At 43.1% G+C, this 26,707-nt stretch overlaps 1 protein-coding gene across 1 annotated transcript in view; it reads left to right on the top strand.

Moving 5' to 3' along the window:
• NXPH2 (neurexophilin 2) overlaps positions 1-20,501 on the top strand; it is a 43,002-nt gene extending 22,501 nt beyond the window's left edge. Inside the window, exon 2 of the mRNA XM_065672844.1 lies at positions 18,177-20,501. Within this exon, the coding sequence (XP_065528916.1) occupies positions 18,177-18,920 (744 nt within the window). The 3' untranslated portion in view covers positions 18,921-20,501. The remainder of the gene's footprint in view (positions 1-18,176) is intronic.
• Positions 20,502-26,707: the final 6,206 nt, after the last annotated feature.

A 26,707-nucleotide genomic window follows, 5' to 3' on the forward strand; every position in this document is an offset into this window, starting at 1 on the left:
AATGAAATAAATTAGACTCCCTGTTTAAGAGCATCTGGCACCCTTAGAACCTAGTTCATAAAATGACATCTCTGTTTATTAAAAAGAATTATGTAACAATATGGTTGATTTATTTCAAGATGATTGGCTTAGCAACTTAATTGGACTATGCAGTATGCCAGAGAAAGGGAAAAAAATCTTTAATTAGCTCACTCATTTGTGGATGACTGGAAGCATTGCACATCATGCTTTGCTGTTGTGAAGATGTGCAGCAGTTGAATCCTGCAAGGAACCTACACTTTTTAACTTCCACAGAAACAGTCTTCACACCTCTGGGGCCATCAGCACCAAGCTGATGTTTAGGCACTGGGCCCCAGTGGAAGCCCACAGAAACCAGCAAGGAGTTTCCTTTGAATCCAAAGAGCACTCAGTGATTCCTTGCAGGCAAAGGGGCCTTCCTGGAGAAACAGCAAGACAAAAATGCAGCTTGACAATTAAAGCTCATTTTCCCTCACTGCGATCTCCCTTTTCCCTTGCTGAAACTCCCACCTTCCAACTCCCAAATACTATTAACATACCAGAAAATTAGCGTGCTGCATCCAAGTTTTGCACTCATCCTGGTGCAAAGCTTTATTTCTTCTGTTTCCAGGATGACTACTTATATATGGAAAGCATGCTCTTGCAACACTGACTGCTTTATGAGGTTACCACCTCTCAGCTGAGACACAGCAGTATTTTTATATATATATATATATTTTACTAGGATTTTTATTGGTGAACTTATTAGTAACATGAAAGTAATGGACTTATTTATTGAAATGTGTTCAAATTACTTAACATACAAACAGTATTTTCAGAATAGCATTTGACAGTGGTTCAAGTAACTTTCAAGATCTTTCCAATTTTTTTCAGTTCCATATGCAGCTTGATGTGTCAGCCAAGAGTCTTGCGGGCAAATTACACTTAAGTGGAGTTAATCACATCAGCACAAATTGTTTCTGTACTGTAGTTTTACACCAGTTTAAATGAAGTTAGAGGTTTAGATGTTGATTTCTCTTGTGCTGTTAACTTAAGATGTTCTGAGTCCTAGATAATTTATTTTTCCGTTCCTGTAATTGATTGCCAACTCCCCACATCTTTCCCACCCCTCAAAGCACACAGAAAACAAGACAAAAACCTAAATTAAAATCAGAGTAAGGATTTGACTTAAACATAAAATAAGAAATAGGGCTGAAATTCCATACTTATTGCACCCTGTTGTACCTAGATACTGCTGCACATCTGGTATGTGAGATAATGCACTGTTTAGAGACTGTATTACTAACACAAAAAATAGGAAATGAGCTTCAAGTCTTAACACTACGTTCCTTCACTACTGGGAGCAAGTAAGGTCCTTTACCCCTTTTGTAGGTTGTGTGATTTGATTCCCTCTGTTTGCTCTGTAAAGAATATTGACATGGAGGAAACGAGAAAAAGAATGGTTCTGTAGGAATTATTCTGTGTAGCACATCTGGGAAGGGATTGGGTTTTTATCAAATCCCAGCCTGTGTACCAAGGTTTAATTGTAATATTAGCCACAGCAAACAGTAAGAGATACTTGGTTTGAGCCACAGGTAGAGCAATAAAAGCCACATGTATCTTGTCCATTCATTTATCATGTAATAAAAATAATTAAAACTAAAGGCAGTTGTTAGCTGTTCTTATCCTGCAGTGGTGTATCTTCTGTCAGGACTACCTGGTGTTATAATTTGCTTTTGTCAGGATCATACATGTCAGTTATTTGCATGAGGCTAGCCTGTAGCTATGGGACAGGAGAAGCTGAATCTGCAACCAACATGCTTTCCAGTTACTTTGTGCTGAAACTCATGGATGGCTGCATAGGTCTAATTTCTGGTAGGGAATGTTTTCCTCATAGAGTCATGCAAAATGCAAGATGTTTATTACAAGAAATGACATGAGTATAGTATCTTTAGCTCTGGACTTAACATACAGGAAATCGAAGGTCTCTAAATGTAGAACATCAGACTATATTTGGCCTTTAAGTGTTTACATTCTTCCAAATTGAATGCTTTCTCTTTAATTTTGCGTGTGCATACCTGAATGCCTGTTCACCAACAGGGGGGAAGAAGAGGGTTTCTATGATAAGCCAGGACACACAAGAGGAGACTGGCTGTCCTTAAAGCAAAGCCTGGTATTAGTGACGTGCTCCCAGTGTACAGCACCAGGTGGGATGGCAGCGAGGAGGAATACAGCAAGCGGGGAATCTTTGGTGTTCAGCCAACCCCCTGTTCCCAAATGCAGACCTGAGCAGGAGCAGCTCTCATACCTTGAAAATAGAGGAACAGTGGTGGGAACATCACAGTCTGGCTATGAGTCCAAGAAGCATCCCAAACCAGAGAGAAGAGCAAACCAGCAGTGTAGCAACTTTGCTTTCTCCCTCCAGTCTGTGCTACATTTATCCTAAATAGTGACCATGAAGATGAAAGCAGAAAAAGCAGCTAAGTGAAGCATGCTGTTGGCACCCTGGAGAAAGCATCTCTTCCTGAGTATTGAGCAAAATGAAGCGCACTTCAAAATTGTTTAGACATTTTGATCCATATTCAGCTGTTGGATTTTTTTTTTTCTGAAATTCAGCTGAGCCCTAGGCAAAGTTGAACATGAGCCACATACATCTATCTACACTAATGAGGTGTTGCCCTTTGCTGGCTGGACAGAGATCTGCCAAGATATTTGTGGAGCATGATTTGGGAATAGCAGCTCTGTTCAGTGAAGTAGTGTATTCAAGATTCTTGTTCTCTGAATGTAGGTGTTAACAATTCTTGTTTCTCACTGTGAGTCCAGCCATCCTGCTTTCCTCTGTACGTGGCTTGTGGATGGAAGAAACTGCTGTACCTCAAATAGGAGCTGGAAGGTTCCCTGCTCCAACCCCAGCCAAGAAGAACAGATTAACCTGATTTACTTACAAATTTCTGAACTGAAATCCATAGCAAACTACTGTGCATATACTCTGGCTAATTTGGTGGTTATGATTTGTCCAGGTTAAGTTTGTACTGGTGGGTGATCCATACAAGGATCTGGCATGGGGCTGTGCTGCCTTAATCCTTATCCCTGCAGCATTGTGGGCAGGTAGGACAGACAAGCTCTGCCTGAAATGGTTCTTCACAAGCAACTGGCACTTTCATAGGTATCATTAGTTGTAATGTTATTTGGTGTAACACAGTTTATTGGCCTCAGAGATGGATAAAATCACATTCTTATTACGGATTCATTCATGCACATACGTATTTATAGACTTCAGAAAGTCTCTGAAATCGATCACATAGGGCAACACATTCAATTTTAATACAAGGGGTTATTTCCTGTTTCTGTAGAACCACCTTTTGTATCTACAGGAGGCAGTTTAAAATATTTACAACAGAGCTAATTTTTTGTCTGTCGTATTCTTATTACAGACTTTGGTCTAGGCAGCAGATACATTTTGGTTTGCTTTCTTTGATCTACACATTCTGTATGAAATTAGAAACAAGCCGGAATGAATGGCTTCTTAAGCCTGACTTCACCTACACATCACCAGTTCTTGAACCTTCTGCTTATCAGCTCACATCTCATATCCGCTGCTTTAACAGCCCGTTCTTCCTAACCCCATTTTGTTTGGAATTAGAGATTTTTCATGCCACTTGTTAACATTCCGTCCCAGACCCATTCATAAATTTTGGTTAGGTTTCTTACGCAAACTCAGAATTTGGCTACTTAATGGAAAAGACCTTATTTTGTACTAAACCTTTTCAGACAGTACATGATCTATGCAGTGACCTGTAAGTCTTACTTGCAATTATGATTCTTCTGAACTGGTTTGTTCTGGTTTTTAAAAAGTGGCGAGAACTGATTACCATAGAGTGGCTTTTTTCAGAGTAAATATTAAATTAGCAAACTCCATTTTGGAAGCAAATTCATTATGCGATAGGGAGGGCAAGACTATGGTCAACTGAAAAAGAAAAGGTCCCCAAAGAAATTTGAACCCTGAGGTGCAAAAGGAGCACTTTGGTTTTGTTATCATGCATGGTCAAGTCCAGGAGTAGGGAAGAGAATGAAAGGCAGAGAGGAATGGGGATAATGTAGATGTTACCTAAACTTGATGGGGAAAAAAGTATGTGTGCTTTGAGAAAGACAAGTCAATAGAGCTGAGATTTCTCGTTGGATACTTACGTAAACTGACCTCATCGTGTTCAGGCCTTCCCAGGTTTTGCAGCCGGAGGTGTGGGATCCAGTTGGCTATTACAGCACATGTATTCCCTGATATTTGCATTCCAATTTGCATTATTCATGCTAACAAAGCAAAAACTTTGTACAGTTATGCTTTTATACGGCCTTTCCTCTGGAACACCTTTAGTAAACATCCAAAGAGATATTTTGTTTCTAGGATTGTACCTTTTCTAGGGTATACATTTTGGACATGTGTGCCTTAAAAGCTATATGCAAGAGTCCCATTTCCCCTGCCCCCAGTTTTCCTGTGTGTAATTTGTGTGCCTTTGGTGCTTGTTTCACCAGCTGCAAGCACCCTGCTAGTACAGTTCTTTCATACACCCTGAAAATGTTATTCTTTATATGCCAGTTGAAATGCATCAAATGCGTGGTGGGATAAGACCAAATTAATACTTGGGGTTATGTGCACAGTAATTCACAGTGAAAGAAAGATTGAAAGATACAAAGATGTGTTGAATGTATTCCCTTTTTTGTTTGATACAGATAAGGCATATGTGGTGCAAATAGGCCGGAGAGTATATTTTATACGCAAATGACAGCAATTTGTATTAACTCCTATTGTGCTAGAATGTAACATTTTCATCTGATGTAATTCTTCAGATCCTCTTTCTGTTCTTACAGTGCATGTACAAAGATCTTAGATACTAAATATCTCAGTAAATTATGGAAAGTGAACAAGCCAGGCACGTGTTGTGACATTCTTCCAGTCAAACTAGGTATCAAACTCATCTCTTCTCCTTTTTTGAAACCCAAGTCATGGATTTATTATATCAGGACAGATGACTTGCCAGCTTATAATTAAGACCTGTTAAAACTTATGCAGTGACTGGATTTCAAATTTGTACCTTGTCATTTTTAGAGTGTGTCAAACCTATAATTTCATTTTGGAAGTAACATTTATGTATACCTACCACTGGCCTAGAATATGACTAATTCTGATTTATTTGGCTGTTTTAAGAATCAATCAAAAAAGCCAAGGTTTTCTGTTTAAAAACAATGCTAAGGAAAATGCTTCTGTTTTAGAAAGCTTTTAATTTAGAAAACATTTGAGCAAGTAATCTCAAACTGTTCCCCAAATCTTCAAAGCACGAACAAATTCAGGCTGAAAGGAATTCTGTTTTTCCTCTTCTCAGGGACATAAAAGATGGCTGAATAAATTAAAAGTGATTAAAATTGGGTTTCAGTAGGACCTTACAGTATGAAGTCGCTGTTACTATACCGTTATGCAGTGCACAATGGCTGTAGGCGTGGCTGGCTGCTGCCAGGCAAAGGCTAATATTGTTTCACCTTAAAACTTAATAAGAAGGCAGCTTCAGTCAATGATTTTCTCTTCTTTAAGAGGGTAATTCATTTAGGAAAGCAGCATGCATGCATGTGTGTAGGCAGCAATAAAAAGTCTCGAAGTGCCCCAGTGTGCAACCTCATGCTAAGTGGTTTGAAAAGAAAAGAGATTTTAATTTAATTTAGGGAACTGCAGTGGTCTGCTACACATACTGCGGGGAGGAGGGACGCTGTGAGCCAGCGTGCCACTGCTCCTATGGCAGGGGCGAGGGCAGGCAGCTTCCAGCTCCCACACCCAGCTGCGTGGTGGGGAGGAAGACAAACCGCAACCCTGCCTTCCTCCCGAATCAGTGCAACGGCATTATCTCTGCCAGAGCAGGTGGGCAAAGGCAGCGAGAAGGGGGTGCCCGGCACCCCCAGCAAGGGATGGCTGTTCTGCACGGTCCTGGGAAGGTGCTCACCCCAGCGCTAGCCAGGCTTTTCCCAGAGGGCCTCCACTACGCTGAAGAGATGTAGGTGGAGGAGCTTCTCCCCAGCGTGTGATCCTCACCTCTCCCTGCCGCTCTTCTGCAGCAGCCTCATCCCCAGCGTTTGTACCCCTGCCCTCACCCCGCAGCACGTAGCATTTCTTGTGGAGTGGGAGGTCACCTTTTCCTGTGTATCAGTTGCAGTCTGGCATGCTCTTGTAATTCCCATGTGTTTCTATCACAGAGCTTTTAAGCAGAAATATTTTTCTTGGGGACATACTACAAACATGGCTTGAGGCTGACTGTCCCCTTTCTGGTGCACTAACAAAAGTGCAAGTGGGGTGTAGGATGTCCAAGAAAGAACATCATACTTGAAGTAAATGATGGAACGTGTTTTCAGGGAGAAAGGTTTGAACTTGAGATGATTAGTCAGGCCCCCTTATCCCTGCTGATGGACTCTTGGGTACATCCACACATGTTCTTCAAATACTGGGAGGGTTCAAGAGGCATCATGAAGAGTCCCTGAATAACCCCAGTTAACAGAATCTTTAGCAGAAGGGTATTGCCCAGGGACTTGGGGTGGCCACAGCTTTCCCAGGCTGTCAGCTCAGAAAAGCACTTGTGGCAGCTCTTTTCAGCCAGGAGCTTTGCACGCTGAACTCCGTGGTATTCCTAAGCTGTGGTTAAACTGCAGTGTGACAGTGATGTGAATTGGGCTTAGCCAGGGACATGGCAGCTCAGCTTGGCCCTGCACAGCACTGCAGCCACACAGCGTGTCCTGCCATTGCTCCCTTGGGTCCCTGTCTGAGCCAGGCACATGCCAGGAAAAAAAGCTGCATTTTTTTATTCTTTAAAGCGAGCATTTCCTCCCTGACCCAGCAGAATCCTGCACCCTCTGACAAGATGCACTTAACTGAGAAAGCTGAGATAAAACCCAGAAACTTGGAATTTGTTCAGCTCGTTCTCCTGTTGCTACAGTCATCTCCGATTAAAGGCAGAAGGTATCTTCCAGGAATGGGCGCTTCATCTCTATCACGTTAGTGACAGGTTGTTAGGGGATTCAGCCTGCAGTGAAGCAACACAAAGATCTTATGCCTTATTTAAATAATGGTGTTCATTGCCTATGAAAATGTAACTTCTTGCTTTAAAGTAGGATTAATTAGAATGTACAAGAATGCAATTCAGTTACATTTTATGCTTCAAGCCAGTGCATACTTTTCATAACTCATTCCCAGGAGTAATATGAAGGGCAGCACAGCATTCTCAGTTCTGCCATTAAAAGCACAAATGACTGTAAACCCCATTCTTTTCAGAAACTTGGCTCAAGTATCACCATTGTTAGATTTTTCATAACGTATTACTTTGGTCATTACTGTTTTGCAAGATAATTGTTTCAGTGATCTAACTTTTGACAGTATCCAAAGTGTTTGAAAACAGTTTGCTGCAGCACCTTTGTCTTTTAAAGGCCATTTGGGGCTTGTTATTTTAATCCTTGTGCAGCCTGATCTATCACTTCAAACATCTGTCAGCTGTGCTTTGTCTTGGAATTGATAGTGATGGTGTTACTGATTTTTCAACAGCAGCTGTTAGAGGTTCATTAGTTAGACTCTCAAAGGGAGTAGATAACTGTAATATTTTTCTTTGTTAATCATCTCTTACGCATTGTAATAATACAGAGCTTGAAATCTGCTAGAAATACGCAGTTTCTCTCTAACTTGCCAGAAGCATCCTTTTATTCCTTTAATCTGGCTCGATTATTAAAACTCTCTTCTTCATAATGCAGTAAAAAATTGAATAATGGCACATGAGTAGGAAGATAGAAAAATCAGCTTTTGCTGTGTCGTATTTAGTGCGGAGGGAGGTCACTAAGAGTCTTGGAGTTCACATCCAAAAATGAATCGGCTCCATAGAGGAGCTTAAGAGCTGTTCAGTAATTGATTTTTAATTTAAAATTTACAAGGCATTCAAAACTTTGATGACAACTTCAGTAAAACCAGGTTCATTTCTAACAGGTACAGCAGTTATCTGTTAATGCATTTTCCCTACCACATAAAATAGTCTTAGTGGTTAAATATGATTCTTAAAACATTAACCTCCCCAAAAATCCTTGCAAGCTGGCTTGTAGCAGCGTGACTCCTGCTAGGAGCTTCAAGGGACCTGAGCATCTGTGAACTCTCCTGCAGACTGAGAGCATATCAGTGCTACTGCTGGTTCAACCGGCAATGCTCACCAACAGATAATTACAGTGTAAAATTAGTATTTTAATGACCTGATCTCAGCAAATGTAAAGTGAAATCTCCCAGGCATTAAAGAAATAAGCAGGAGGGAAAATTATTAACTGTAAAGTTCAACAGACGGGTGGTCAGCAGGTGCTGCCTTGGCAAAGGAGTTGAGCGTTCCCGTTTCAATTTTTGGTAAGAGGAGGCTTGTTCAGGTCTTGGTCCTGCAAGCTGTCGCTGTTCCGAGGGATGTGGTTTAGTGGGACTTGATAGCGTCATGTTTACAGTTGGACTTGATCTTAAAAGGTCTTTTCCAAACAAAATGATTCCACGAGCAGTGTCTGCAAGTGGCACGGTGACTTCAGTGGAGATTGAAAACATCTGGGGCATCTCACAAGCTTTTCAGGTGAACAGGAATGTCTTCTAAAAATAAGTAACTGCCAGATTTTCATCCTAACAGCAGAAGTCTCAGTCCTAGAAGAGAATACATGTGTCCATATAGCACCAGTGAAGATCAGTGCAAAACAGACTGCAAGAGTGCCACCTGAATTTCAAGGAAAGGGAGAGGGTTGTGTAGAGAGGAGAACCAAACAGTTAGAGGTACCTACTTGAAGACCTCTGCCAAAAGCCATTTCAACCCCACCACAGCCTTGAGATGCACTTGGATAGCCAGAAGACACAGGCCGCCACAGAATCACAGAATGGTTTGGGTTGGAAGGGACATTAAAAACCATCTAGTTTCAACCACCTGCCATGAGCGGGGACACCTTCCACTAGACAGGTTGCTCAAAGCCCCGTCCAGCCTGGCCTTGGACACCGCCAGGGATGGGGCAGCCACAGCTTCTCTGGGCAACCTCTGCCAGTGCCTCACCGCCCTCACAGGGAAGAACTTCTTTCTAATATCTAATCTAAATCTCTCCTCCTTCAGTTTAAAGCCATTCCCCCTTGTCCTCGTCTTACTTTCTTACTTTGTCCAAAGGCCCTCTCCGGATTTCTTTTAGGCCTCTTTAGGTACTGGAAGCTGCTCAAAGGTCTCCCCAGAGCCTTCTCTTCTCCAGACTGAACTACCCCAGCTCTCTCAGCCTGTCTCTGTAGGAGAGGTGCTCCAGCCCTCAGAGTATCTTCATGGCCTCCTCTGGACTTGCTCCATCAGGAACCCACATGATCAGCTTAGGTTTCATCTTCTCCCTTCCAGTTACCAAGGTTCGAAACTACTCTTGAAATAAAGGCACACTGATTTTTGAAGTCAGATTTCAGCTTTTAGCCATCTGTCAGCAGAAGTCCTTCAGAAGTCCCACCTAGCTAGGTTATTCCAGTACTGTCACAGACTCAACGATCTCTTTAGTTTATTTGCTGAAGGATGGTTGATCTCTTAACACAGTTCAAGACACCATGTAGTCAGTCAGGTGGATCACCAACCCACTCCTTGGCAGCATTTCCTTGTCTGTCCTGTTATGAACCAAAAATTCTTCTTGAACATTTAATGTATTTATAAAGTCTGAGCTTTCTGTATCTGTCATAACTGAATTGTATGTTTTTTATACAAGACATTTTGTCTTCAGGCCATTCACAGAACGGTTTACATTTGTGTTACCTCTTCACCCTTCAAGAAGAGCTGGAATCATCGCATATAGCAAAGAGGAAAACTACGTAGTAGTTTCAGACAAAATTGTAAGAGTCATTCCTCTACAGACATACAACTGGGTGACCTATTTTTTATCTCAAAGATCTCCATTTCAGAGTTAGGGGACAAAACCCGAACAAGTAGAAAGAGGTGAAGTCTTCAAGAATGGCTGTGGCGCACATTTTTTGGCAAGAAGCGTTTCTCATAATGAATTTTCTGTTCCAGCAAAAAGGTAGATCAGTTCAATGCGTGGATAAAATTTAAAAGCTAGCTGTGTTCTAAGCAATTTATCCAGTTGAGGCTGGAGGGAACAGCTCAGATATAACTTAAAACTACTCATCAGGGTTGTGCGAACAGGCAGCACATACGTACTTTCCACAAATACATTCGTGAAAAAGGAAATCTTTGCAGGCTTTACTTTCAATTTTTACTCCTTCTTCCTCCCAGTTTTGTTTCTTTGCTGAAGTGCTGTATTTGTCAAATATTATTTTGCTTTCTCACACAAATTGGAGGATTTTAAAGTGATTTTTATCTTTCTGTAAAATACAGTCCTGACTTTGAAGTATCTGTTTTGTTTAAAACTGTGCAATGAAATCGCATCCCGAGTTGAAACTTCTCCCCAAATACCCCTTCATTTTCGATTTGTATTTTTGTCTGTGGGTTATTTGGATGTTATCATCTCCCATCCTCATTAAAGTCAAGATTTCTACCTGTTGCCTTCTCTAGCCCTTAGTTGTGTACAGATGTAGACAGAAATCTTTCTCTGTCAGATCTTTTGAGGAAAAACGGCAAAGCGCCTTTCAGCAGTGTGCCAGGAGCCACACTTCATTAGCTTCCTGCATGCCTGCCGTGAGAGCAGAAGAGCAACTTGCCACGTTATAGGGAGGAAAAATAGTGCTGAGTCGCACATTGGCTTTCATGTTTCCAATTTATGTTTTCTGACTTACCTTCTGTGACAGTCTGAAACTCCTGAAAGGCAAAAGGCTAAAAAGTGAGAGAAAGCTTCAGGCATACCCTTATTGTTGTGTCTGTTTCAGGTATTTAAGTGTGTACTTGTGTTTAGCAGTATTAGCTGACTTTCAGACAAGTATTAACATTCACAATTAATAGATTGACGCAATTTCAGCCTGCCATTCCTCATTTTCTTTCTGTCACTTCCCTGTCACGCCACTTGGACCCTTTTCCCCGTGATGCTGAAAAGCAGTGGCTATGGAGGAAGCCCTATCACTAGTCACTGATAGCAGGATGTGGTAGAGCAAAGATCACCTCCCTTCTGTTGGTGGGGATGCTAATACAGCATCCCTCTGCAGGGGGGAATTTCTCTGTAGGATTCATTTACAAGCAGAAAACTTAATGGGCTGCAAGGTTCAATCATGAGGCTTTTTTTTTTCTGCTGAAGCAGCTTGTCATTTTAGTTTTAGCTGTAGGAGACAGGACAAGATTGTTAAAGCAGTCCAGTTTTATTAGCTATTGAACAGGGGATTTCTGTCCACCTTTCCTGAGCGAAAGACTGTAGCAATAGCTGTATGAGCCTTTAAAACTTTCCAAATTGCAGCATCCCTGACACGACTGGGAGATTTTCAAGAGTCTGTGCTCTGCTGTCGTCCAGCTATGCCGATCTGCGCCTGTGACAGTCCACGCCCTGCTCTATTTCCCCCATGTAAAGGGTATCTTTGCTGAAATCAGGGTGCTGATCCCCCTAGTCCCTCTTTATAATCCACTCTAAAATGAGAGAGGAATCAAGCAGGTGAACTCTGAATTTATGACTTACTTACCTAATTTTATCTTTGCACCAGAGCGTTTCAAAGAGTCTGTCATCGCCCACGGGAGGGAGGAAGCCAGTCACAACAACTTGCTGGTGTTTATTTATTTACAGTTTAGCAAGGGAGAGGCTGTACGAGTGTAGAAAAGTGTTTTGGGTGCCTGGAGAGCAAGGGCATCCTCAGTTACAACATTCAGCCTCCTCTGAGTATTCACATCCCACCACCAGCATGGTGACAGCGATTTCTGTAGAGTCTCTTCATTTACACGGAGAAATAATTAATTCCCGGCTTTTGACAAATGCGTAACGAAACTGGGGTTGCTTAACCAATAAAGCTGACAGCAGGACCTTCCGCAATATTCAGGCCCCGCTTCTGCCGGTGCGCTTCTTGCACCCCTGCTTTCTCCCAGGCTGCAAACCGCAGACACTGCTTCCAGAGCCACATGGAGCACAGAGACCCCGCTCTCAACCACCAGCCGCCTTCCGTCATTTCTTTTGTTTCTGAAAACTGACAAAAGGAAATCCCTGCTCACGCGATCCCTTCCCACCAGCTCAGTGCTCGGTGGTTTGAATGCCACACGATGGCTCATGGGCTCCCCATGGGTCAGACCGGCTGCCACGTAGGTAGTGAGCATCGACAGGAGTGGGGGAGCACCATCAGCAGGTACTCACGTACACTTCGTAACTTAGAAAACCAATTTCTAATAAGCAGCTTCTATCAGCTCCTCTGTACTCAGGCAATTTAAAATACCCCTTCTGAGAAGAAGCGCAAACTGCAGTCTGTGGCAGGACGTTACATGCTGAGTACAAAGCAGAGTACGCACTCAGTTTTCACTTGATGCAGCTTTCTGTTGGCAACATGAACTAGCCCTTCACATTGGCACAGGCGTAGTTGTATTGGAACCGCAGCAGATTGTGAAGTCAGGAGGAGGAGAAAGCAGTGCAAATTCCAGAAGCTGTCTGGAAATAAAAGATTTGTGATTCAGTGCAGAGCAAAATCTTGTTTCCTGGGACGAGCTGACCTGTGCAGCTTTGTTTTCTCAAGGGGAATCCAAAATCTTCCCAGCAGAATATGTGGGAGAAGGGATTAAAAGTCAGAAATTCACAAGCAGAAACCTGAGCATGTGTTTAGGCAGCTGAAGGTGGAGGCATCCTTAAGGATGTTTCTGCGTGGCAGCTTAAGTTGTTAATTCACAGCTTTCATTCCTAGCAAAAGCTGTGATGATAAATGCAGGCTAATCCACCTGACAATTATGAAAGCACACAGGCTTATACCATCCTGAAAAATAAGTCTGTGACTAGATGGAACAAACGTGGCTCTTCTGTACAGTCTTGTTGAAAGAAGATGCTTAATTCCCGAATTCCTTGAAGCATTCCTGACAGCGACCACATCTGCTGCCATAAAACCCATCATGGCCTCTGCCTTTGGGAAGAACGTATTTAATAATCAGTAAAGTTCAAGCTCAGCTTGTTGTGATGAATTATTAGAACTCATCAGCATCTTCTTGCCAAAAAAAAAAAGAAAAGGCTATAATGGAACATAATTTTGTGGTTTTCCATTTAATTGATGATGGGCTGAGTTTTTATTAATCTTTCTGGGCTCCAGTGTAAGATGCTGAAAAAGCTAATATGAGATCATTGTATCTATCTATCTGGTTAATGTGTGTGCTTTGCAAAATTGGTAAGGCCTGTCAAGACATAAATTATTTCAAATATGATAAATGTGTTGAAATCGTTGAATTTTCAACCAGATAAAGCAGAACTATTTCTCTTCCCTCCCCACCCCCTTCAAACCGAGGTTTTGTGCAGCCACGCAATGATGCTGCGTTATGGCGGCCAGGGAGGGTCTGAGATGACACGAGGAAGCCTGAGAGGCGCCCTGTGCTGCTGCAGCAGTGACAGGAATATGAACCATGAGCTACAGCCTGAGGGATGGAAGCAGCTGAGTGAGGGGATCCCTGGAAGCCTCCCTCATTGTGGGTTTTTCACGGGTGAAAGTGGGGCTGGGAGGAGGTTACTGAGTACCACCTCCTTCCTACCACCCTTTCCGTCAGTGGGATAAAACACCAGTGAGCGGCCGAGAGGTGCTTCAGAGCCAGTTATCCCAACAGACCTGTTTATTTTAGCTAATTACCAAGAGTTTTTAAATGATTCCTGGCAGGGTGAAACTACAGAAATGATCGTGGTGATTGATGAATAACCTGGGTAAAATTCCCAAAGCATCAAATTGATGAACTCCTGCACACCTGCTTTGCCCAGCAAGTTCCAGGCAGCCCCAAATTTATCTGGGCAAATAGGAGAAACTGCAGCATTTACTGATACCAGTGTCACATCAACACAGGCTCATTTCTCAGAAACAGTTGACAGGGAACGTTATTTAACCCTGTGCTGCTCTGCCATGGTCAGGATCATTCACAGAGAGAGAGTTTTATGAAGAGCATCTTTCAGAGGAGCGCACAGGGAAAAACAAGTGACTTGAAGTTTAAAACTCCATGAATATAAAGCACATCATGCTTTGGTTTCAGCTGCTGTCGTGGTTAACATAGCAAAAGGAAACAGCAAGCCATGCTGTGTATTCTGTGCAGCTCGGCTGGTCCAAGATTATGTTTCTTACTGGAAGATATCTACAGTCTAATGGAAATTTTAGGGCAACCAGGTGACATGTTACAGCCTGTGTAATACGGAAAAAGATTAGGTGTTTTCTTCTGTTTGGAAATTGATGGTTTGGAGGGAATGGGAAGTGCAGGTGCAGCAGAGAACTGCAGCAATAGCCATCTATTTAAATGTATATGCTAACTTCCCTAAGCTAGTATTTTTTCAAATACCCTACAGCAATATTTTGCACTATAGGGAAGCATTATAGTGAAATGGGAAGATGCTGAGGAAGCAGTTTTTTCCAGTATGCTCTGCATTCTTTCAATAAGGTTTTTTTTTATTGCCCAGAAATTGCTAACCAATGTGAATAAACAGCTGAACAAAGAGCATCGGCCCATCCATGCTAACAGCAAAAACCTGCCGTCAAGCGAAGGAAGGGCCTTTGTAATGTATAGAGGAAAATTAAGCATTAAGAGTTTGGTTCTCTTATAGTGCAGAAAGCTTTATTCAGAATAGGAAAAAACCCCAAATTCCTGCACATGCACAAAAGAGGTTTTACATTAAAATAGCACAAATACTATTCACATTTCTGAACAATGCCCCCTCATTCCTGCTCCTGCGCTGGGCACTGAGCAGAACCAGGAGGGCCTTTGTAAGACACCTTCGTACTGAACATTTGCAAAACACAACAAATGTGCCACCCTGCCCAGTCCCCTTCCCTGCGGCCCATGGAGCTGACAGCTCTGTCAGCCTCTGAATCTGCTTCCGATACTGAAATCGGTGAAACAAAAAGTCGGATGAAGTAAGAGTTAATGCTGAGCGAGATTGGAGGATTCTCCAGTCTACAAACTATTTCAAAGAGGAGGAAGAAAAAAATTACTCAGGTCAAGTGTCAGGTACATCTCTCAGCAGTAACTAGTGATTGCTGTCTAGGTGTTAAAGTCAAATATTACATCCTTATAATTGAATATATTAATGACTTCATGTTCCTATATTATGAAAGCTGTTTTGTTGCCACATGAAATAGTCCACGTTGCTGTAGCTCTGTTTCATTATCTTATGATTACATCTCATTCAGTGTAACACATAAATAATTAAAAGTAGTACAGTGTGATGCAACTCTGCAATTCCACCATCACGGTTTTGAAATAATTGTGCCACATTATCAATGTGACAAACCCGCCTAGTTTTAGCATACATTAGTATTTCCCACCCTTCAGCCATCCCAAACCTTACACCTACATATTTCTTCTTTTTATATCAGAGCCTTCTGGAAAAAGCAGTTCAAAAAGCAATACTCCGCTATCTCATTTGGAGTGAAAGCCCCCTGAAGAGACATACATTGAGTATTACCAGCAGCACACGACTCAATGCCCTCTAGATCACTTCATAAAAGGAGAAAGAAGAAATACCAAAGAGCCATTGCATGGATTTCAGTAAACATTGCAGAGGTAGCCCAGAAGGATGTGTGTGTCCCTGTGCCCTTGCCAGAGGACAGTCAGAACTGGGTGCGGACGCCAGCAGCGTTAGAACCTCCTGTGAACCCAAGTGGCTTCATTGCTATGTATTCCTACTTAAAATTTCCAGTGGCAGTTCCCTCCAGCTCAGTTGCTAACAGCAGCACCAACCACCCGTGCCCACAGTTTTGGGCGGTCATTAGCATTTTAAGTAGCAGATGCTTTAGCCATGCAAACACAGAGAAAAGTTTCTGGTATTTCAGCACTGCCAGGCCCCTGGTTCCAGCTGCAGTCTAGAAAGACAGCAGCAAAGCCTCTTCCATGCTTCTAAAGGCCTCAGGTCAGTTTTGGGGTGAAGGATGGGCGAACACATGCATCAGTTCTTGTTTCATCTGAACAGGGTCACTTCTCTGTGGCAGGGGAGTTATTTCGCTGGCGGTGGTGATGGCCAGCTGTTCTCAGCATCACCCCACTGATTCTGAGACTGCAAGCAGGCTTAGAAGTGGCTGAAGACCCACATGTAAACATGACATTACTTCACCAGCTTTCCATCGCAGTGGAAATGATGCTTCCCCAGCATCATTATGACAGCGCTATTTGTGCTGGTACAGATAAGCATCTGTCACTGTTCCATTAGAATCTCCTATTTTCCTGGGTTCATAGCTCGGCCATAAAAAATGCAGCATAGAGGTAGAAAGTTGACATACAGGGTCTCAGGCTGAGAGTGATCGCTGTTGTCTGTTCTTCCCCCCTTCCTAATCTAAAGGAGAAAATACCATACCTCTGCAGAAACGCACCTGCCCGCTGCATTTCGATCCAGCTGTAGATTTATTTAGCAACAGTAATGGCGATGGCCACCTTTCTCAGCGTTCGAGTTGTGAACATTCCTGCAATGGCCGCCTTTCAACATCCAGTCTCAATTACTGGGTTAGGGATGATGAAGAAGGACAACATGGCAAGTGGGTTTGGGTGCTGGAGTAGAGCCTATTGCTAGAGAATAGGCCCCAGTGAGGAGTTAGCACTTCAGAGCTTCTGATCTTTGCCAGATGTTGAAACTAAAAATTAAAGATTATAGCAACAGAATATCCTAGAAGCTGAACACTGCTAGGAACTAAAGGCGTAAAAGACCCCTTTGGATGAGTAGAAGAGGGAAAAGCAAGCCCAGCATTGGAGTTTTCCTAGTGAGACAGGCAGCACATCCCACCCAGTATCAGCACTCAATGTTTTGATTGCTTTAGGCAAGCTTCCACCCTGTAATCCTGCTGTGGTTGCCTGCCGGATAGTGAAAACTCCATCCTGTGTAGCAGTGATGCTGGAAGCCCTATCCGGATCCTGGCACTGCAAGATGGATGATGAAGTGAGAGCAGCATTTGGCCAGGAGGAAGAGGCAGCAGCAATTTCTCACTGGGGATGAGGGCAGTTCGTTCTTCTTTCCATTTTAAGTGCCTTTTCCTTCTGTTCACACGTTTTGTAAGCATATTGCAGCTGAAAAAGTCTTTCTCTATACATTAGGATGATAGCGTAAGGCAGTCCTGAAGAGTGCAAATCCTGAAAAGCCATTATCCGAAACTTACAGTCAACCCTTAAAGGAATTAAACAGGAAAAGTTACATGGTCATTTCTAGCCTGATGAAATACGAATTCTGCTTCTGACCTCCCGAGCATTCTGCATTTTCAACAGGACTCCCACCGCATGCAGGAAGAACGTACACAAGCAGTGTCTCTACCTTCAGTTGGAAGTCTGCTGTTTACTTTCAGTGTTTCACTCTGAAATCTAACACTGTTCTGTTGCTACCAGAAGTAATTACTTGCTTTCCGATTACAGACAATTTTGCATCAGACTTAGCTTGGTCTCATCACATTTCTGAATAGTGAGATGTGTGATATGGCTGGGATTGCTCTGAGCTTCTTGAAGGCTGGGCCTGGCTAAGTGCAGGCAGCTTAGCAACTGAAGCCAAGATACCAAATATATAGCTACCTTTGTTGTCCGTCTCAAATTAAAAGCACAAATGGGCATGCTAAGTTGGGAAAAATGGAAGAGGCAACACCAGGAAAGGTAAGAGTACAATAAACAGTTTAGTACACAAATGCAACACCAGAAGCAGCTGAGCAAGGCAGAATTTTAAGCTTAAACCAGTTGACAGGTTAAGAAAAGACAAAAAGAAAAGGGGAATGGGAAATGCTGCTGTTCTGTTTCACTCCCGTCTCTCAGCAGAGGTGCCACTTTGCTTTCAGATTTTCCAGCTTCCGTGGGCATCTTTCTTTTTAACAAATCTGCAAGCAGAGGGTGTCTGCTCCTGCACATCACAGCCCTCAGCCTCTCCAGAGATTTATCCATTTGTGCCAGTGGACAGCTCCCACTGAGCTTTTTGCATCTTCTGTCAGCTATTTTGAGTAAAATTCTTGAGTTTTCAAGGGGCAGAAGATGGTGCTGGACTGGTTCAGATGCTACTGGGGTAAAAATAAGTATTAATGGCTCCTCTTGTATCTTGATAGTTTCATACAACTCTTTCTTTCTGCTTTCAAACAGGTATTTTGTGACACTAATCGAGTCGTACAAGCCACAGACGTGCTGGACTGGGAAGACAAGGATGCTGCAGAGACACTCGTTGACAACGTGGTCCATTCCAGGATCATCAATCCTTTACGCCTGTTTGTTAAGCCATCTCCGGTACTGAAACACGGCCAGGTGTCCTACTCGGACAGTATAGAAAACTTTTGGGATTGGTTGTCCAACATCACGGAGGTTCAGGAATCTCTCACACGAACTAAACGCAGACCTATAGTAAAAACTGGGAAATTCAAGAAAATGTTCGGATGGGGCGACTTCCACTCTAACATCAAAACTGTTAAACTGAACCTCCTCATCACAGGGAAAATCGTCGATCACGGCAATGGGACCTTCAGTGTTTATTTCCGACATAACTCCACAGGTTTAGGAAACGTTTCTGTAAGCCTGGTGCCACCTTCCAAGGTGGTTGAGTTTGAATCGTCTCCACAGTCAACCCTGGAGACCAAGGAATCCAAGTCCTTCAACTGCCGAATCGAGTATGAAAAAACAGACCGCGCTAAAAAAACTGCCTTGTGCAATTTTGATCCTTCAAAGATCTGCTACCAAGAGCAGACTCAAAGCCATGTCTCCTGGTTGTGTTCCAAACCCTTTAAAGTTATCTGCATCTACATTGCTTTCTATAGCGTAGATTACAAACTGGTGCAAAAGGTCTGTCCCGATTATAATTACCATAGTGAGACTCCGTACTTGTCCTCTGGCTGATGCGATCGTGGGTAACTAGAGATACAGCATCACTCAACAATACGCATTCCCATTCACCTTTTGGAGAAGAACATGTTTTCCTAACAGGTTAAAAAAATCCTTAAAAACTGTAGTGGTGTTTGTGCTGTATCGTAGATAATCAGACTGTTTAGGTAACTATCATTTTCCTTTGAGACTGTTGCATTTTAGCTCTCATCATTAATAAGGGAACTACCAAGCAGACCCATGACAGAATTCAAACAGAATTCTGTCTGTCGTGAGCATCGATCTTGAAAACCAGTTCTGTAAACTAGACTTGATGGTAGAGATGTCTTTTATTTGCATTGGATCCTGTTTCTCACTGGGGATGTCAGATGATGACATAAAGAACAAATGATGAAACAGACTCTCACATGCTTATATAAAATCCAAATAAACAGATCTCCCACTAATTTAATAAAGAATGTTACACAGGGCTCAAGGAATCAAGTCCAAATACTAAGAGCAAGTGCTATTTCTGAGACAAAAAAAGGAAAAGAATCTGCATTTTTATGAGTTGTAGTAGTTGTACGTATTCATTGAAGTGAGGAGTGGGTAGTTCTTCCTTCAGCCTTCTTACCTGTGGATATGCAATGATGTAATTAGACACTGATGAGCTTTAGTTTATTAGACCCACCAGGTGTGCAGGTTTGGTGTACATCACCTCTGGTTTCGATTCTTCTTCACTGTTTACATTCACACCAGAACAAGTTTTACAGTGGGAGAGAATACACTTACCTAGGAAAAAGAGAATCTCTGTTTAAGTCTGAAAATTATGGCAGGGGCTGGCTTCCATGTCCAGGAAGCCATTATTTTGCTGTCTGGCCCTCTTAGCACTGTGTTGCAGCAAGGATAATACATCACAGCATAAGGACAATAGCCAAACAACAACAAGCTTTCTGCTTAATGGCATCCAGTTGCCTTCCTTAGCGTTGCATTGCAATTAAATCAAAATGCAAGCAGTGACAAGTAAACAGAACAACAATCTATGCACCTTCACCTCATAAAGCACATTTCCAACAATTACTGTCAATATAAAAATACTCAGTATTACGTACAGCTGAAGGACTATTAAAATACTCTGTCTAAGTGGTGCACACCCAGAAATGCCTGTGACAGCTTGGGAGGACTCACTTGTGAGATTAACTCTTATTTCCTTGGTAAAGACTCATACAAATTAATTAATTAATTAATTAATTACTATTAAAAATAGATGAGTAACTGGCTAATTTGTTTTTAGGTGACAAAATCTAAATGTGTGGTTTAGTTTGATCAATAATCTAAATGTTTTCCCTCATTTCATACAGAGTCTCTCTTGGTCTAAATGATGTTTTTTAGTTTGTCTGTTACTATCAATTCCTACATGATGGTCTACTTTGTATTCTGTATAGCGTGTCCTCATCCTGGCTGTATATAAGCTTGGATTTATTGCAATGAGTTCAGTGGTTGGTGCTTTTGTAATTTAGCTGTAAGCCATGGTTTTATTGCCATCTATTTTTACTCAGAACTGTAGGCAATTAAAAGAAAACCCTACATGCTATTTATTGTAGAGAATGTGGAAATTATGTATGTATATACACTTAAATATGTGTACATATACAGAATATATGTGTACATGTATTTGTATGTAAATAAATAGAGTTTGCTAAATCTGGCACTTGCTGGTGGCATACTTGATTTTTAATGTTTTTTCTTAAATGCTGTGTGTGTATATATATATGCACCCACATATCTATATATTAAAGACACAAAGTAAAACTTAAGGCACTGGAACATTTTTCCCCATTTGTTTTTCTAGGAGATGAAGTTAAAAGTATGCGCTACAGTGAACTGTGCTACAAGCCTAGGCAGAGTAGGTGCAATAGCATTTCATATTTGACAAATTAAGTGCATGTTTTGACAAAGTCAACTGTTCAGTAATTGTGCAGGGTGCATTAGAAGTGAAGGGGTCAGTCTAAATTAGGAAACACTGGGAGAGGCGGCAGCACGCTGCTGATTCAGCCCATGCTCCAAGTTGTCATCCTCCAGCACAGACACATCCCAGGTTGAGCTTTCCAGACCTCAGGAAGACAAACCAGGGCCTTGAGCAAACACAAATCACTCTGTAAACATCCAGAGAGCCTGGGCTACCTGGGGATCCACATGGAAAGGCTATTAGGGATCAAGGGCCAAGTATTTTAACAGGTTTAATACTGAGCTTCTTGAACAGGAAAACAACATGCATCCAACTGGCAGCTTTTGACTTAAAACGACTCTCAGGCTGGTGCCACACCATTGGAGCAGTGTTGGGTATGGGCAGCAGCAGAGAAACAGCCCTCTACAGCAGGAGATGGTGACCCTGGACCCATCTTCCAGCAGAGCACCGGGAAGAGCTGTCATCTTTCGCATCTAAGTCCCACAAAGGAGTTTTCCTGCTCCCAAACCTCGTGACAGAGGAGCCGCCACCAAACATGCTTGGGTCCCTGCGCACCCAGCAGACCCGGAACAGTTCAGCAAAAGCTGAGGTTTGCTGAGGTTACAAAGGCAACGGCGCACAGGAAGGAGGGGCTGCCTTTGGAGACTTACTGGGTGCTTTAGCATAGTCCCAGTGTTTTCCCAGGGAGAACTTAACCTCGGCAGCAGCATCTGACCAGTTCTGCAGCACTGGGAGCGGGGCAATGGGAGAAGCTTGCACCTTGCTCCAAGCCCCAGCACAAGGCAGGGACTAGGCAGCTACAGCAGGAGGGGTTTGGTACCAAGGCTTGCTCCTTCTCCTCCTCACCACCACACTTTTTCCTATCAAAATACCTTAAACTTAAAAAAAAAAAACCCAACCTGTAATGCTTTTTTCTGATCAATTTTAAGAAGAAAACTGCAAAATAACCACAATCTTAACTGCAGTCAAAATCAGATTAAAAGAAGTTACTTGCACCTAAGCAAAATACAATGTAATGAATAGAAGGGACAGACTTCATAAGCTCAAATTTCACACTGCCCATGTAAACAGAATTAAATTTGATTTAATTTCACACAGAATAGGCCATTAAAAAAAAAAAAAAAACCCCAAACCAAAAACCAAACCAAAACCAACGGAACAGAACCCCCACCATTTTCCTGTGGAACGGGTGACTATTTTAGACAAGTTTCAGGGATTCTTCCTCTCATGACTCCTACTCAAAGGATTTTAAACTAAAATGTGGAAGATTAAATACCATTTTCTGGAAGGGTCCCAAGTGGACAATAATGACTTATAAGCACAGCAACTTAATCTGAAAGTTTTCAATATACATATTTCAGTTTAATATACATCTTCAATTTCATCCAAATCTCAACAGTATAGTTGTGCATGCACGCATAGCAATGCAAATATGCATTTAAACTCCTTACTAAATACACTTCCTATTGCTTTTCCCATCCCATGGATATACGTATAAAAAGTCCCAATAAAAAGCTAATTCATGATACCACATCAGCGTCGGCACTCACGCTTGAGGCAGCACACCGCACAGCGCTGCAGGAACCACACGCACACGAGTGCTTGCTTTTCTGATCATTTCAACCGGCACAGGGAACTGACTTCGTCTGGGGGGTTCTTTCCCTTTTCCCCTCAAGAATTTCATGCCTTGGATCGGGAGCCTTTTCATCGCATTGTAACCCTCACCTGTGGTCGGATCCTGCCGCAAGCTCCTCGGCCTCTCCCATCATTGCAGTGCTGCGATATTGCGCTGGGAGCCAGGGCACTTCCCCGGCCTTGCCGCCTGCGTGGCAATTCCCAGGCTCTGACATGAAGCAGATGCTACAGCAGTGAGCAAGGCAGGAAAGAGGCAAAAAGCCGAGCACTGTTTGCTGTGAGCTCCCCAGGGTCGCTACATTTTCTTTTCAGGGAGGATTTACAAGGCAGTGCTAAAAGACCAAACCCCTGAATAACCCCGATGCCAATGGAAAAACTCATAGCAGCTAGGCGAAGGTGTGCAGTGCACATCAGCATCCTCTGCTGCTTTCTGTTAATTCAAGGACATTAGAATTTGCTATTTGTTTTATGCTCTGCTGACCAGCCTAATCTGGATAATGTTTTATTTATAGTGTAATAATGATCCATCATTACCACTGTCCCTATTCAAATATGCACAGTTGAAAAGACTAAACCAAGTCACAATATACAAAGTAGCTCGATGAAACACATGGCAGTCAAGTAGATTTTTAGCTGTTGAGTGTCATGTTGAAAACTAGGCTTTACCAGTCCCATCTCTTTTGTCAACACCTCTTGCACACATCCGTCAGAAGCAGCCTCCTTCTTTGTTTGAAAACTAAGAAACAAAGTGACATACTGGCAACTGGCACCAAACTGTACTGAGAGCGTATTGCCCATGCTGTGCTAGACAAAACACTGCAGTTAGTGTCATCCCCTCAACAGGCTTCTAAAGAAATCACAGGTCCACATCACATCCGTGCTGGATTCAGGTCTCTGGAGTTAGTGACGAGAAGTTAAACCACAGCTCAGCAGGCAGCTCCCCATTGCCTGTGTAGGCCTGCTTGCTGCATGCAAAGGAACACACCGGCTCCACGAAAGAGGGATCCAAGGGACTGGTTTTGCAGAAGAAGGGTTGAATTGTCATGAATTGCCCCTGCTTCAGGCAAACCACACCTCACCTGGGGCGGCTGCTGAGCAAGGGTCAGCCAGACCTCAGCAGATGGGGAATCGGAAGGGCTGAAAGCTGACTGGAGTCTGCTGGATGCTGCCGGCAGCACAGCACAGCAGCATCTTTCTGCAGAGGCTGCTGTGACCACCCCCAGCAGGCCACTCTCCAGCCCGTAATACCTGTGAGCTTTCAGTCAGGAGCAAGCCTGCAGTTGCTGGTGCTCTCCAGCAAGAACCCCAGTCATCTACACTGAATCCTGAAGGGAAAGAAAAGAGGCACCAGAAAATGCTTTTCCAAGGACACAATTCAGTCTTTAACTCAGCTCAAACCCAGCTCGAGCTTCACCCCATTAAAAAGCCATTATGTCCATGGGAAAACAGGGTTTTTTCAGGAAAAGAAAAAAAAAGCTACCTACATAGACAGTGGTGGGACTCTAAAACAAGACTGCAAAAGAAACACCAGCACCTTCCTACTCAACAGCAGTGAAACAGCCAGCCAGGTCTGACAGGATTGCTTGCACTGCTCGCTGGTTTTGTCAGGTCAGAACAGGGAAGGAAAAAATCCATTAGTTCAGGGTCTTTTGAATGCATTCTCTTCATTGTAGGAAAAATGCACGTCTGTGATTCCTCACCCAGACAAGGGAAGCTGAATTATACTGAGGGAGAAGAGATGTGGAGTGTTCCTCTGCTTATGTCAAGAGGCTCAACTACCTTTCCTAACCAGCTTTAAAAAGGGAATGGCTTTAAACTGAAAGAGGGCAGATTTAGATTAGCTATAAGGAAGAAGTTCTTCCCTGTGAGGGTGTGTGAGGAGCTGGCACAGGGTGCCCAGAGAAGCTGTGGCTGCCCCATCCCTGTCAGTGTTTAAGGCCAGGTTGGGCAGGGCCTTGAGCAACCTGGTCTGGTGAAAGGTGTCCTTGCCCAAGGCAGGGGGGTTGGAACCGGATGATCTTTAAGGTTGCTTCCAACCCAAACCGTTCTGCAGTTCTCTGGAACGACTAACATGGGAAACAGGGCTGGCACACAGCTAGACCGTGGCCTCTTCTGGCAGGACCTGGGGCTCTCGCTCAGGGCTGAGCCCTCAGAGCAGGGGACAGAGCTGCAGCTGAGTGTGGCCACAGAGGGGCAACTGTGCAAAAGCTGCATCTGAAACATGTTCTTAGACATCCCACCACTCACCTTGCCCCTCCAACTTTAACTCTTGCTGGGAAACAAGACAGTTTTATTACCAGCTTGAGCCCAGACTGCCATCTCCATCATTACCCTGCACATCTGCCCTGGCAGCAATACGTTTCAGCCCTTTGGATGCAAATCCCATTTCTCTGTTCTCTTGCCTCGTTCCCAGACAGTTCGTGGCTCCTTCATCATTATGCAGTCAATTAAGCTTTGGCTACCTTATCTTAACAGCTCCAAATAAGCTGGTGATCTTCCTGAAAGGTGATACATTATAATTGGTTCCAAATTGGCAAGAAAGAGAATAGCGAAATATGAGACTTGGAGGTTATTTGAACTAGCCCTGGAGTTTAAAATGGCCCCCAAATCCACCTAGAATTATCAGGATGTTTGCTTAGCTCTCCTAGTATTGATCAAGTTTGTATCCTCTGTTAAAGCTGGTGTTACTTCCCAGGAAACAAGACTTCTGATCTTTTGTTCTAGAGATCCTACAGATACCAGCGGTGCTGCAGCTTCCAAACACAGGTGATGAAATAGATGCGCTGTGCTCACTAGCACTGAGCCACATCAGGGGAGAGAGTGAAGGGTGCAGAAGCCTGACACAGACACATTCCATGTGCCCAGACTCTGTAGGTGTTCCTGATACATGTCAGCCATTTGTCAGAGCCCACAGTTCAGACAGGCAAGCTCAAAGCAGCTCCCTTCCTTCCAGCTGGGGCTTGGGGACATCATGGCAGATTCCTTGCATTGCTGTGAACCTTGCTTTCATCCCTGCGATTAAAGCGATGAACACCTCAGCAGCCAGGAGAGCACAGTCTCAATAAACACCCCAGGTATGAGGTTTTTACATGATGGGCAGCAGTCACCCTGCCCTTCCGTCCCCATCCCAAAAAACCCCGATGAAAAGCCAATAGAACTTACACTCTTCCACCACCTTTTCTTTGAAGGAGTCCCCGAAGCACACACGGCAGTAGCAGGTGATGCTTAGCAGACTTGCACCATTAACCTGGGATCTCAGCACAGAATATTTAACACAGATTTCTGAGCAGGTAAACCAAAGGATTAAAAGTATTACAAGTTACCATATTGAATATGAGAAGCATGCTTATTTATTATGTAGTACTTCAGACTACTTAATTCCAATCCACTTCTCATGTCAGATGTATTTAACCATAACATTTCTGGCTTCAATCACCGAAGATCTGGATTAGCTCAAGCACTCAAGGGAAAACAGGATGCCTGCTCACCCAAGCCTCCTGGAGGTGATACCATACAGGGAGATTGCTCTGTCCTGAGCGAACACTCTCCCCCTCTTCCACTTCCTTCTCCTGGTTTTAAAGTAAATATACCATAAATACTAGACCCGCAGGGCTTTGCCACAGCCAAACACAACCTGACTGCTCAAAGTAAAAACAAGCACCACAGAGGAACAGTGTGGAGGGCAAAGCAGTCCACACCCGTTGGGCGAGCCAAGCTCATGGGTGTATCAAGACATTAAGGGGTACTTACGTTGCTTGGTAAAAGGAGCGGAGAGAGAAACGTGCATTTTGATTCACCATACCAGTAATCTTTAAACCAAGCACAGCCCCTTACTGAAAAAATGAGTACTGAATTGTGTCGCCAGAAGCAGATTAATCGCAGCTTCCAGGAAAAACTCTAAGCTTATTTCACATTGACTTTTATTCCCACTTGAATTAAGTTCCTTATGTTTCACCGACTCATTTGAATTTTTTGAATTGGTTTTGCATAGTATCATTTACTGATGTACTATCTTTAATTACATAACACACACACGCTCTCCAAATGCATTATTAATGAAAGTGTTTTTAATTAAATGGCTCTCAGCATAATATTCAGCCATTAATTTCACATGCTCAGGATGTGGAGAGATTCTATTCCGATGGCCTGGGAAAACTTTGTACTTTAGATGAGGGATACTTCCAAAGTGATAGTTTTAGAGTGAAGTTGAAAATCATTA

Source organism: Lathamus discolor, chromosome 3 (assembly GCF_037157495.1).
Source record: "Lathamus discolor isolate bLatDis1 chromosome 3, bLatDis1.hap1, whole genome shotgun sequence".
NCBI classification, from domain to species: domain Eukaryota; kingdom Metazoa; phylum Chordata; class Aves; order Psittaciformes; family Psittacidae; genus Lathamus; species Lathamus discolor.